The 14803-nt window shown below is 39.1% G+C and overlaps 1 protein-coding gene across 3 annotated transcripts in view; it reads left to right on the forward strand.

Moving 5' to 3' along the window:
* The window catches only part of Ctps2 (CTP synthase 2), a 100085-nt gene that overhangs the window by 2410 nt on the left and 82872 nt on the right, over positions 1-14803 (forward strand). For all 3 annotated transcript variants that reach the window (XM_026396718.2, XM_077793774.1, XM_026396716.2), the window contains exons 2-4: positions 5248-5451; positions 10838-11008; positions 12754-12854. In XM_026396718.2, coding sequence (XP_026252503.1) covers positions 5286-5451; positions 10838-11008; positions 12754-12854 — 438 coding nt within the window. In that variant the 5' untranslated portion in view covers positions 5248-5285. The remainder of the gene's footprint in view (positions 1-5247; positions 5452-10837; positions 11009-12753; positions 12855-14803) is intronic.

Genomic DNA, 14803 nt, shown 5'->3' on the forward strand with positions numbered 1-14803 from the left:
AGTATAACTTCTTGTTTGTCTGGTTGTACATGATGTAGAATTACACAGGAACATGGTGTATTATTATTATTTTTTTTTTATCAAATTAAGACCCTGAGGGGTGGGGATATAGCTCAGTTGGTAGGGTACTTGCTTTGCATGCACAAGGCCCTGGGTTCAACCCCCGGCACCACCAAAACAAACAAACAAAAACTTGACAATTAAGACTTTGATCATATATATATAAATTATTATAATTTGGTACTGGGAATTGAATCTAGGGTCGCTCTACCACTGAGTTATATCCCCAGTGCTTTTATTTATTTTATTTTTTAAATTCTTTTTTGTTTTTTTTTTTTATACTTTATTTATTTAGTTTTTGGCGGACACAACATCTTTGTTTGTATGTGGTGCTGAGGATTGAACACGCATGCCAGGCGAGCTCACTACCGCTTGAGCCACATCCCCAGCCCCTTATTTATTTTCTCTCTGTCTCCCCCCTTCCCCCTCCCCCTGTTGTTCTTTCCTTTTTGAGGTACTGAGGATTGAACCCATGGTATGCTGTACCTGAACTACATCCCTAGCCCTTTTTATTTTATTTTGAGACAGGGTCTAACTAAATTTCCCAATCTAACCTGGAACTTGCAATCCTCCTAAGTGGTGGGACTTACAGGCATGTGCCACCATGCCTGACTTATCTTAATTTTAAAAAGCATATTTGAGAGAGTATTTTTATTCAATTTTATACCTGCTTTTTTTTTTCCAAGTAAAATAAGCATTTTCTTATGAAAAATTCTCAGGCATCTTGTGACTTCACATGATTGTCTTCCAGTTTTCTTGACCATTACTTTCATGGCACACTTTGATTTTTGCTGACTTTAACAAACAGGAAGTCAGTCATTTGACAGTTTACTTGCCCCTTAATCTCTCAAGAAAAGTAAACTCCAAGAGGGCAGAACCTTGACTTTTTGTTCATCCCTCATCCCTCATCCCTAGGACCTGGGAACACATCAAGCATGAAATAAGTGTTCAATAAACACTTGTGAGCTCACTGATGGAATCAGTAAATAGGTGGATGTGAAGAATAACAACTGGACGCCATTTTGCCCTTAGGCACCCTGTTTGTAAATTCTTGCACAGCTTTCTAAGGTAGCTACTATCTTTAGCCCTGTATATTGCATGAATTGAGGAATATAAGGTTTTGAAAAGTTAAAGAATTTGTTTAGGATCATAGATGTAAGTGAATCTAGTTTGTCTGACTATAGATCAATAGTGGGATAAGGAAGATATGGAGCAACAAAAGTGGAAAGATATATCAATTACATTTGGGATCTACAAGAGAATTCTGGGTTTGGATTGAGAATCATTTAGGCTATAAATATATAGATCAGATTAATAGGAAGAAGTGTAGTGATTCTGAATGTGACCATACCATGGTAGAGTAAGGCAGACCCAGGGATTTAGGGAGGACATTTGGGATGGAACAAGTATATCTTAATTCAGCGGACCAATAGCTATTTCAAATGAAACTCGTAGCTCTGAAGTGAGATTAGTCTTAAGTGCGGTAGCTATTAAGATAGTTTGTTTTGAAAAATAAGCAGAGGAAGGTACAAAATCAGAATGGGCATTTCTTTGAGGAAGAGATACGAATAATGGATGGGTAACTGAAATTAATGCATTTGTGCTTAATTTCCAAGTACTTTAAAAAATGTGTGAATTATAACAAAAAATGAAATGTATAGTTATTAACTTTTGTTAGTTTCTCTTTTTTGGCAGTTGTAATTTCATATTAGCAGTCTCAAGGAATTGCCCATTTGCCTGCCACAACTACACAAATAATATCATTAAGGAACTACTTTGTTGTACTGGTAAAATTACAAGAGCAGATGGCCTCTGCATACACTCAAAGGAAAATGATGGTACTTAAAGAAAATCAAGATATTGGACTTGTTAAACATTTGCATCAGACAACAGCAGAAAAAGAAAAAATCCTTAGGACATATTTTCTTTTTTAAAAAAATGTTTAGTTGTAGATGGACATAATTCTTTGTTTTGTGTATGGTGCTGAGGATCGAACCCAGTGCCTCACATGTGCTAGGCAAGTGCTCTACCACTGAGCCACAACCCCAGCCTAACATATTTTCTTTTAATTTTCCTATTTGGATTTTTTTTGGGGGGGTACTGGGGATTGAATCCAGGGATATTTTACCACTGAGCTATAGCCTCGGTTCTTTTTTTTTTTTTGCTCTGGGGATTGAACTGGGGGCCACTCAACCACTGAACCATATTCTCAGTTTTATTTTGTATTTTAGAGACAGGGTCTCACTGAATTGCTTAGTGCCTTAGTTGCTGATGCTGGCTTTGAATTTGTGATCCTCGTGCCTCAGCCTCTGGAGCCACTGGGATTACAGGCATGTCCCATCACGCCTGGCTACCCCCAGGTGTTTTTTTTTTTTAATTTTTTTTAGTTGTAGATGGACACAATATTTTATTTTTATGTGGTGCTGAGGATCAAGGGCCTTACACATGCAAGGCAAGCACTCTACCACTGAGCCACAACCCCCAGTTTTTTAAGAAACATTTTTTTTGACACAGGGTCTTGCTAAATTGCCCAGGCTGACCTTGAATTTGGGATCCTCCTGCCTGAGCCTCCCAAGTCTTTGGCATTATAGGCTTGTGCCACCACACCTGGCTTGGATATTCTTCAGTAGTAAAACTGAGTAATGAAAAAGATTATGTTCAGCACTCTTAGTTAAAATGGATATATTCATAATAATATAATAAGGTATAATAATAAATAATCATAAATGGGGGGTGTAGGTCAGTGGTACAGCACTTGCCTAGCAAGCAAGAGGCCCTGGGTTCCATCTCCAGCACTGGAAAACAACAACAACAATAATCAAAAAGCAAAAAAGATGTTAATAGTTAATAGCTGGGGCTGGGGTTGTGGCTCAGTGGTAAAGGGCTTGCCTGGTATGTGCGAGGCCCTGGGTTCCATCCTCAGCACCACATATAAATAAATGAAATAAGTGTTTTTTATTTTATTTTTTTACATTTAATAGCCAACTTTGTTTTTTTTATTGGCACTGAGGATGGATCCTAGGGCCTCTTGCATGCTAGGCATGGGCTCTACTACTGAGCTACACTCCCGGCCTCAAATCTTAAGCTTTTACTCTATGTCCTCCCCATAACATCAGGCATCAGAAAATGTTTTCTGTAAAAGACAGGTAATAAATATTTCAGGCTTTGTGGGACAGAATGTCTCTGTTGGCACAAGATTCAACTGTGCCACCCTAGTGTGAAAGCAGCCAGTAACAGTAAGTCAATGGTTCTGACTCGCGGATGAATGAATCCCAGATTAGTCAATCAAGAGTGAAGACAGGGTTGGGGATGTGGCTCAAGCGGTAGCGCGCTCGCCTGGCCTACTTGCGGCCCGGGTTCGATCCTCAGCACCACATACCAACAAAGATGTTGTGTCCACCGAGAACTAAAAAATAAATATTAAAAATTCTCTCTCACTCTCACTCTCTTTAAAAAAAAAAACTGCATAGACTTAAAAAAAAAATAAAGATGGTGTATCCACCGAAAACTAAAAAAATAATTTTTTTTTTTATAAAAAAGGGTGAAGACAAAGCCTGCAAAGGCACTTACTTTGGGTCCTGGGTGAGAGGCTCAGGGAACCAATGATGAAGCTGATCCTATCTGAGCCATGGTACCTTAATTGTTAAAGAAAAAAAAAATGTTCAATGACACTTGTTAAAGCACTATAAGAAGAGTTTTTTCAGGGCCATTGCAATAGGTATAGGGACCACTGCAATGGGGTCTGGAATCGGGGGAGAGAGATTGGGCTCAACTCCAAATATAGCACGGAAAAGGGGGGATTTATACCTGAGGAGCAGGGTATTGGGGCATAGTGGCCAGTGGATGGGAAAAAGAAGATAACAGCAGTAAGAGACAGACTAGGATCACACATCACATGGGAGATGGCACAGAATGAGGACTCTGATCAGATATCAATGATGATCAAATATTGAGGGTGCAGTGTTCTTGCTAAATGAACTTAGCAGGGTTCTTTGCTAAAACTGGCTTTACATGGAAGTGTACAGAATATTCAGAAGTTTGGCCAAGCAAAGAATCTTTGTCATGACAAATGTGTAATGCCATGTATTCACCATTATCATATCATACAGAGATTAGTGTCACTGCCTTTAAAATCCCTCATGTTCTGCCTATTCATCCCTATCTCCCTCCTACTCCCTGGCAACCACTGATCTTTTTTACTGTTGCTGTAGTTCTGCCTGTTCCAAAATGTCATATAGTTGAAGTCGTACAGTGTGTAGCTTTTTTTGATTGGCTTCTTTCACTTTTTAACATGCATTTAAAATTCTTCCATGTCTTCTGGGCTTGATAGCTCATTTCTTTTTCTTTCTTTTTTTAAACCAGGATAAGTTTGCAAGAGAGAGAAGAATTATTCTATTTATTTATTTTAGTTGTAGGTAGATACAATATCTTTATTTTTATGTGGTGCTGAGGATCGAACCCATTGCCTCACACATGCAAGGCAGATGCTCTACCACTGAGCTACAGCCCCAGCCTGATAACTTATTTCTTTTTAGCATCAAATAATATTCCAAGCGTTTGGTATCTTTATTCCATTTCACAGATGAAGAAGCAGACATGGGGGCTTGGGTTGTGGCTCAGTGGTAGAGCACTTGCCTGGCATGTGTGAGGCACTGGGTTCGATCCTCGGCACCACATAAAAATAAATAAATAAAGATATTGTGTCCATATACAACTAAATTTTTTTTTAAAGAAGCAGACATAGAAAGGACAAATACTTGCCTATGTGTAGCTTGTATAGATCTGTCTGACTTTAGAGTCTGAACTTGTAAACATTTTACTATGCCTCTGATTCCCAGATAAATTTGATTTCTTGTGATACATTTGGCCAAGGTACAGAGCCAGCCACTTTGCTTTCTGACTTCTTTTTTTTTTTTTTTTTTTTTTAATTTTTGGGTGGTACTGGGAATTGAACCCAGGGCTTTGTGTATGCAAGGCAAGCACTCTACCAACTGAGCTATATCCCCAGCCTTCAGCTTTCTGTATAGTGACAACAATTAAAAGCCCACTAGATTACACAAAAGTTTTGGGTATTTAGTTCAAGTAGAAAAATGCAATGCTATGTGCTTTTGAAATTCTAGTTTAATGCACTTTGATACTTTGAGAAAATGTTTCTCTTCCTTGACTATTAATTTTATTGCCTGTCAGATTATACCTGGGTGCTGGCAACCAGCCACTCTTCACCAATGAAGTATATCCTGGTTACTGGTGGGGTCATCTCCGGCATTGGTAAAGGAATCATTGCCAGCAGCATTGGGACGATTCTCAAATCATGTGGACTCCGAGTTACTGCCATCAAAATCGACCCCTATATTAACATTGATGCAGGGACTTTTTCACCTTACGAACACGGTATGAAAGGATCATTTCCTTCTTTATAAAGCACTGCACTAAACTGCATTTCTTTCTTGTATTTTGATCTGTTTCTTTAGGACAGAGTTCCAGAAGTAGGCTTGCTGGGTCAGGCCTTAGGAATGTGTCGATGTGCTTATGGTCATTGATAGTATTTCAGATTACTGATAACATTCCAAGTTAGCCAACCCTTTTAGAACATTGTGTCTTCTGCTATGGATTATGTTTTGTTTTATTTTATCGAAAAGGTTATATATTTGTTAACATTTCCCACTGCCTGGGGTAACTATTATTAATGTTGACATTTTGATGTATATATTAATTACCAAAAAAGGTATGAACCTTTACATAGTTTTTTTTTCATGTTTTCATTAGTTCATTATAGTTATACATAATATTTGAGTTCATTTTGACATAATCATACATGCATGGAATATAATTTGTTCCATTTCAGTCCCCACTATCTCTCCCTCCCCTCCTTCTCTTCCTCTCCTCTACTGGTCTTCCTTATATTTATCTATTTATTTATTTATTTTGGCACTGGGATTGAACTCAGGGGCACTTGACCACTGAGCCTCAGCCCTATTTTGTATTTTTTTTTTTTTTTTGGTGGTGCTAGGGATTGAACCCAGGGCCTTGTGCATGCGAGGCAAGCATTCTACCAACTGAGCTATATCCCCAGCCCCCCTATTTTGTATTTTATTTAGAGACAGGGGACAGGGTCTCAATGAATTGCTTAGCACCTTGCTTTCTGCTGGCTTTGAACTAGCAGTCCTCCTGCCTCAGCCTCTTAAGCTGCTGGGATTACAGGTGTGTGCCACCACACCTGTCTTTATTCTACTGATCTCCTTTATTCCTTTATTCCATTGATCTCCCTTCTTTCTTCATGGGGTTCCCCGCTTTTTACCCCTTATTTTGCTCTAGTTTCTGCATATGAGAGAGAACTTTTTTTTTTTTTGGGTGGTGCTGGGGACTGAACCCAGGGCCTTGTGAATGTTACACAGGCACTCTACCAACTGGGCTATATCCCCAGCCCAAGAAAACATTTTTTAAAAATTGTTTTTTTTTTTTTGCATATAAGCAGAAAAATGCATAATCATAAGTCCTGATTTGATGAATATTTGATGAATATTCACTAAATGAACCTATTATATAACCAGTCTCTGATCAAGGAACAGAAATCCTGTTTGTGTCCTTTGTTCTCAATCCCAAACTCCCAAGAAAACTGCTATCATGTCTTCTGACACTGTGCATTAGTTTTGCTTTTTTGGGGGGTGGGGTGGGGGCGGGGACAGGGTCTTGTTAAGTTGTCCAGGTTGGCCTTGAACTCCTGGGTTGAAGCAATCTTCCTGCCTCAGCTTCCTAAATAGCTGGGGCTACAAGTGCACCACCAAGCCCAGCTAATTTTTCGTGGTTTTGAACTTTCATTTAAACTTTGAATTTAGTTGAATTTTACAGTTATAATATCTTTTTGTGTCTTTTTTTTTCTTGTAGTACTGGGGATTGAATCCAGGCCTCATGCATGCTAGGCAGTGTTCTACCACTGGGCTACATCCCCAGCCCTTTTTATTTTATTTTGAGACAGGGTCTTGCTAAATTGCTTAGACTAACTTTGAGCTTGTGTTCTTCCTACCTTGACCTTTCTAGTAGCTGGGATTAAAGATGTGGGCCACTGTGCCCAGCCGCAATACTTTTTAATCTAATTTTTAAAATTTAATATACTATGGACATATTTATATATTCTACACTGCACAGAACCTATATAATAACAGTAAATGATTTCTAATTCATTGACATTGTGAACAACACCATGATAGAAATCTATAAGATTTAATTTTTTAAGCATGCATTTCTAGGTGCATAAAGTTCTGATTTGAAAAGTAAGGATGTTTTTCAGTCTTTTAATACATAATGCATATTTTGTTCTTTTTTCCAGTGCAGGGGATGGAACCCAGGGCCTCGTGCATGCTAGGCAAGTCTCCATCACTGAGTTACAGCCCCAGCCCACAGAATGTATATTGCTAAAGGTTTTTAGGTTCACTATCCCTTGTCTTCAACTCTGAAGTCTGAAAAGTTCTGAGAATTTAAAATACTTTGTAAATTTATGGCTATTTGTAGTGGGTTTTTTTTTTTTTTTTTGTACCAGGGATTAAACCCAGAGCATTCAACCACTGAGCCATATCCCCAGCCCTTTTTTGTGTTTTATTTAGAGGCAGGGTCTTGCTGAGTTTCTTAGTGCTTTGCTAAGTTGCTGAGGCTGGCTTTGAACTTGTGATTCTCCTGCCTCAGCCTCTAGAGCGGCTGGGATTATAGGTGTGCACCACCATGCCTGGCAGTCAAAATTTCTGAAAACTCTTTATATGTTTGTGGCTATAGATTTTTTTCTTTTCTTTTCTTTCTTTTTTTTTTTTTTTTTTTTTGTTTTGTGGTGTTGGGGTTCAAACCCAGGGCCTTGTTGCAATCGAGGCAAGCACTCTAACAACTGAGCTATATTACCAGCCTTATAGATTTTATTTCACTTTATTTAATTTGTAATGTATTTGATTATGGGGGTATTATTCTTTCTTTCTTTCCTTCTTTCTTTCTTTTTTGGCAGTGCCTGGGATGGAACTCAGGGCCTTGAGCATGGAGGCAAGCACTGTACCACTGAGCTACACCCATAGCCCATTGGGTATTTTTCTTTCTTTCTTTTTGGTACTAGGGATTGAATCCAGGGGCCCTTGACCACTGAGCCAAATCTCTGGCCCTTTTTACTTTTTTTATTTTGAGACAGGGTCTCACTAAATTGCCGAAGACCTTGCTAAGTTGCTGAGGCTGGCTTTGAACTTGCAATTCTCCTGTCTCAGCCTCCCGAGTTGCTGGGATATCAGGCATGTGCCACCACACTCAGCAACTATGGAGTATTTTCTAATATATAGGACATGTTCTATAATTCCATAATCCCAAAAAGTTCAAATTCCAACATCCATCTTGTTCCCAAGGATTTTCTGATGAGGACTGTGAATTTGCACCATACGTGAAACAATGTCAATTTCTTTATCTCCTTGCTGAATATTATTTTTAAACTTTATTAACATGACAGTAAAACAAAAAATATTTTGTTGTTTTAATTTAGATTTCTTTGATTTTTGATCTTGTGAATGACTTACTCAAGTCTAGAGATTGTATTTTTGTTTGAATAGATCACCCAACATCCTTCTGTGGAGTAAGTTTCCCACCTCTAGACGTTAGACTTTGGCCACTTGGGGTGGCTAACTTCTCCTGTTTTGTTTGGAACCTTCCAGGCTTTAAAACTGAAATTCCTTTAGTTCTAGGCTAATGGAAGAGATTGGTCATTCTCTTTGGCAATGTGATTTATTTTGCCCTTTGAGACATTAGCAAATGTGACATGCCTTGTCGAAGGAGAAATGTTAAATGCAGATGCACGATTTGGTTCAGTTTCTCTTGTGCTTCTGCCATCTGCCATGAGAACAGCTTGCTCTGTGTACGGATTTCTTATTCATCAGGGGTCCTGGAAAGAGGAGACATAAAGAATAGACTCTCAACTAACCCACAGCCCCTCATGAGGGAGAAATAAATATGTTTTCTAAGTTGGGAGACTTGGAGGTTACTTGTTTTCTTTTTCTTTCTTTTTTTGGATACTGGGGATGGAACCCAGGGGTGCCTAATCACTGAGCAACAATTCCCCAAGGGGGGGGCATTTTTAAGGGAATATCATGCTTCAAACATTCTTTATTTTATTTCTTTTTTTTGTGATGCTGAGGATTGAACACAGTGCCTCACACATGCTAGGCAAGTGATCTACCACTGAGCTACAACCCCAGCCCAACGACCCTTTTTAATTTTTATTTAGAAAAAGGGTCTTGCTGCCATGACTGTGTGAGTAGATTAATGTAAAAAGTAAATAAGTAAGTAAATAAATAAATAAAAGAAAAAGCGTCTTGCTAAGTTGCTGAAGGCTGGCTTTGAATTTGGGATCCTCTTGCCTCAACCTCCCAAGTTGCTAGGATTATAGGAGTGAACCACCATGCCTGGTGCTTACTTTTAATTTTGAGACAGGATTTTGCTAAATGCCCAAGTTGGCCTTGAATTTTCCATCCTCCTGCCTCAGCTTCCTGAGCTGCTGGGATTTCAGGTGTGTGCCACTTTGTCCATCCTCACTAGGATTCTTTACAGGGTATATTCATTTTTTTTGGTTTTGGTAATCTCACCTATTTTTCTTCCAAATTAACTTCAGTGTCTTTGTCAAGATAAAATCTACTGGAATTTTTATTATATGACATATCTAAAAAAACTGTTTTTATAGTTCATCTTTCTTTTCTAAGAATATAATATGTGCATATTTTTAACATTTGGTAATTTAGACATTTGAGACTTTGACATATACATGGAGTTTTGCCAACCTGGATTTAATGTGAAGTAATTGAAGAAATTTCGGAGGTTGTGCACTCCCATCCCCATCCCCCAAAGAATGTGTTGGAAGTTAAGAACACAGATCAAAGGGGGGATACTTTTCCATCAATTGGTGATTCCTGGTGAATATGAGAGAGTAGAATTTGAACTTGAACTGGAATTTGGAAAATATAAAAATATTTAAATTTCATGTTGTGTTCTTTGATCCTTAAGTTCATCTTCCCAGACACACTTATGTATTTTATGAAGAAGATGTAAATGAAGTTTTTGATTAGGTTCCTAAACTAGGCAGCCGTCATTTTTTGTTGTGAACATCTAGCAGTAGGAGTAAAGGAGAGTTTCTTGATTAGGGAGAGGTTCAGTTCTTACAAGATGCCTTTAGAACATCTAACTCCCAATTAGTACCCTCAAGTGACAGTGGAGATCCAGAGACTACCCAGTAGTAAAGGCAGTGTGACAAAGTCCATATCTAGATTCTTTGTCACAATGCTGTTGTGCAGGTGGCTTATTGTACACACACTGGTCTTTTTCCTAATTTCACAGTTTTCCCATGGGCTAGCCATGGACCTTTGTGACTTTGTTGTCTACCATCTAATAGTGGCTTTAACCAGATGACAATCGAGGAGAATATCCTTATGCCAATTCCAGAGACCAGGATATAGTTGCCTTGAAGTAAATTGCTATTTGTTTTCAAAATTGCTGTTTTAAAATTCTCTTTTCAAGTGGTACCTGAGGAGTTTGGAAAAGCTAAATCTCGAAGACAGAATTTCAGTGCAACTAAAAAGATACTATGATAGAATTCCAGAATTTTTCTAATGCATTTTCATAGATATAATCGAAATTTTAAATTTCCCCATTAAAATAAGGATATGGTAGTAGAATACGGCTAATAAATACAGTTTTTACCAGCTTTTTAATAAAAATGTGTCCATTTTGGAAAAGTAATCAATTTCTACGTTGCCTTTTATCCTAGGTGAAGTATTTGTCTTAAATGATGGTGGAGAAGTTGATTTAGATCTTGGAAATTATGAAAGATTCTTGGATATTAACCTTTATAAAGACAACAACATCACCACCGGGAAGATATATCAGCATGTGATCAATAAAGAGAGGCGTGGTGATTACTTGGGGAGAACAGTTCAAGGTATGCCATACGCAATATGGAACCCTGTGTGTCAAGAACCAGCAAGCAGGCTGCTCAAAAATAGAGCAAAAATGTCTTGGGCCCCAAGCTCCATAAATTCAAATCCTTTTGAAGTCTGTTTTTTTTTTCCTTTTCCATAAAAATGTAGTTTACCCCTCCCCCCATGTTACTGATTTTATTTTCATCAGTGTTTCTTTTCTCCTCCTCCTCCTCCTCTTTTTTCTTTTTTTCAAAAATAATGTCATTGTTCCCCTTAGCCCATCCCTTCTTCCCTCTCTTTCGGCTTTGGTTCAGAAAATCTACAGAGAACCATTTAATTATTTTTTAATTGGAAAGCTTATTTTTGTGTTTTATTTAATGTATCTGTATTTTAATATATCCTTCATTTTTCTTATAATTTGCATGGATGGTGATCACGCCCGTTTGAAGAGGAGTAGCACTGGGGAGGGATAGAAGGATTGAACTGGAGTGTCAGGCAGCACCATCTGCAGATTCCTGACATTTTTTTTTCTCTAACCCTTTTCCTGGGTGGGATGATTCTATTTTGTCTTAGAAGGAACCCTTTTGGTACCCTCTAGAGTTTTTTTTTTTTAATCTTTATTTACCTATTTATATGCAGTGCGGAGAATCGAACCCAGTGCCTCACATGTGCTAGGCAAGCGCTCTATCACTGAGCTACAGCCCCAGCTCCCCTCTAGAGTTTTGTATCCTTATTTTCCTATGGAGGTGAAAATTCCCATCCCCTTTAAATCATTTTCAAGTTGGAGTCAGTTGAGCAGTAGACAGTTGGAGATCAGAAGATCAGCTGTGAAACTGGGCAGTGTGCTTAGACCTCAGCTAAATTGTGCTTCTGAGGTGGTTTTTTTTTTTTCCCCAAGTGACAGTCTTGGGAAGATCCATTGGAGGTGGAGTTGCTGCCTCACACTTGCCACATCCCAAAGATGGGAGAGAGCAAGGCTCCTGACTTGGGCCCTGTGAGCTCTGACTCCTTAGCCTCCAGGTGGAGGCCCACTGCGCACATGCGCAGTGGATGGTTCCCAGTTCACCAATCAGGCAACTTTCTCATTCAAAGTAGCCTAAGGGCTAGTTGGAACTCCTTGTTCCTTCATTTCAGCCTCCCAGATTCCATCGTTTCTACTTCCTGCATCAAGTTAGGAGGTTGAGTCTCTGTGAACCTGTGGACATGTCACCTTTTTGTTTCTTCAAAGCTGAGACCAGCAACTTTAGGCCTGTTCACCTCCTATGGGACCCCTGGGTTTCAAGTGTAGGTGAACATGCACCCTTTGACCTCTTCCTCTGACATTAACAGTCATGGGCCTCTTCACCCCTGCAGGGGTCCCTGGTCAGTGGGTAGGCTTCCCTCATGCTCTTGAAGTGGACCTTGGTGGCCTCCCCTGGTGCCCCAGCTGGGTGTCCTTCCCAGTGGAGTCTAGCGTTCAGCTTGCTTGGCATCCCTCATTGCATGGTTCTTAGTAGGCATTATAGGTGTTTTCTAGTTTCATCACAGATGCCACTTGTACTTTCTGTGTCTTGTTCTCTGTGACTGGTCAGTTTCAAAAGAAAAGGCCTAACATTTAGGTGACTCAACCTAAATTACATCAGTACCTGCTCCTTTCAATAAAGGAAGCATGAGACCTGCAGCTTGTCTAATTTGACAGGTGACTTTCAGATCACCTGAGAGGTCTAAAGTACTTCCCTTTCTCTTGAGTGTGAAATAAGCTGTTATTACTTTTTTTTTTTTGCAGTTGTCCCCCACATTACTGATGCTATCCAAGAATGGGTTATGAACCAAGCCAAGGTGCCTGTGGATGGTAATAAGGAAGAGCCCCAAATATGCGTTATTGAGGTAAGCATAAAACTTTTCTTTATAAACTTATACCCTGCTGGGTCTTTAAGCATCTGATCTTTGTTCACTCAACATATGTGTACAGATGGCTTCCTGGGTGCTGAACACTAGGCCAGGAGGTAGGGAGGAACAACATAGAGGGTCCCTGCCCTTGTGGTTACAAGTCAGTGTACAAGATTGTCATTAGACGAACAATGGCATGCAATCCTGGGGTGGGTGTGCAGTGATCTGCTTGTAGAGACAGATCTTTAACTGATCAAGTCAGTGTTAGGGCCAGGGCCTGGAATGGGCACAGTCTCTGTCCTTGAGCTTGAAAACAGCCCATTCCATGCACAACAGAATGTATCCTAGTACATATTATTTGAAAAAATAATGCTAGTACATAGTATTTGAAAAAATATTTGTAAAGTGCTTTGGAAGTTGACTGAATTAGGCAAGCTAGATGGTAGAGGTGAGAAGTAAGTTTCAACTGATAAAGAAAGGGAGGTAGAAGAAAGTGTCTGAATTGGGCACTTGGCATAGCTTTCACCTTCTTCCCCTCTTCATGTGCAGAGTGAGAATTACATTTAAGTCCATCTCATCTAAATGTCAGTTAATCTAATTATCAGGTATGGGAATAGAATGTTGGATAGTATTGTTCCTAGAGTCAGACATCTCAGGTTCAAATTTCTGCTGTGACCCCCCCACCCCCCAAGTGACTTTTTTTGGTGCTAGGGATTGAACCCAGGGGTACTTTATCACTGAGCCACATCCCAGCCCTTTTTAGTTTTTATTTTGAGACAGAGTCTCACTAAGTTGCTTAGAGTCTTGCTAATTTGCTGAGGCTGGCCTCAAACTTGTGATCTTCTTGCTTCAGCCTCCTGAGTCACTGGGTTTACATGTGTGCACCACCACACCAGCCCCAGGCGATACATTCTAGTGGTTGAGAGTCTGGTGCTGGACTGCTTGGGTTAGCCCAGGTGGGTCTTTTGCCAGCTGTATGGTCTTGGACAAGTTCGATTAACTTCTCTATGCCTCAGTTCACTCATTTCCTAAATGGGCATAATAATAATAATAATAATAATAATAATAATACCTATTGTTTTTATAATTAAGTCACTATACCTAGTGCTTAGAATGGTGTCAGATATAGGAAGTGCTCAAAATTATTAGCTAGTATTAGGATGCCTATATAATTTTTAGCACATTACTTCTTATTACTCAAAAGTACTCATTGATAATATGATAATATGTAATACTGTAATAGCAAGGTGATAATGAAAGGATTGTTGAGAAGATTAAATGCAATAGTATAAAGCACTTGGCCTTATCTGGCATTTAGGAAGTGCTCAGTAAACACATATTAACAAGACCAGGTGCAATGGCACATACCTATAATCCTAGCTATTCAGGAGGCTGAGGCAGGAGGATTACAAGCTTGAGGCCAGCCTGGACAACTTTGCAAGACCCTGTCTCAAAATGAAAAATAAAAAAAGGACTGGGGATGTAGCTCAGTGGTAGAACACCCCTGGTTTCAATCCCTAGTAACACATGCACACACACACACACACACACACACACACACACACACAGACACAAAATATGCTAGCCAGCTGGGTGCATGCTTATAATCTCAGCTACCTGGAAGATCTGAGGCAGGCTTGTGAGTTCAAGGTGAGCCTCAGCAACATTGTGAGATGCCATCTCAGAAACAAAATATATCTATGAATATATTAGCTGTTATTATCGTTATTATAAGCCTTTGCAGATTGATAATATGCTATGTAGAAGATCCGCTGTTAGTACATTCATTTATACTGTTTATCAGCTGTACTACTATGTCATATTATCTATATATTATACTATTATAATAATATGACTGATCAATATAATATGAATGCATAATGTAAAGTGTTACACAAAATTTTATCTCATTGGGTATTTCTTCCTAATTTTCCCTGAGGAAAAAT

This window comes from Urocitellus parryii, chromosome X, assembly GCF_045843805.1.
Source record: "Urocitellus parryii isolate mUroPar1 chromosome X, mUroPar1.hap1, whole genome shotgun sequence".
In the NCBI taxonomy this organism is placed as follows: domain Eukaryota; kingdom Metazoa; phylum Chordata; class Mammalia; order Rodentia; family Sciuridae; genus Urocitellus; species Urocitellus parryii.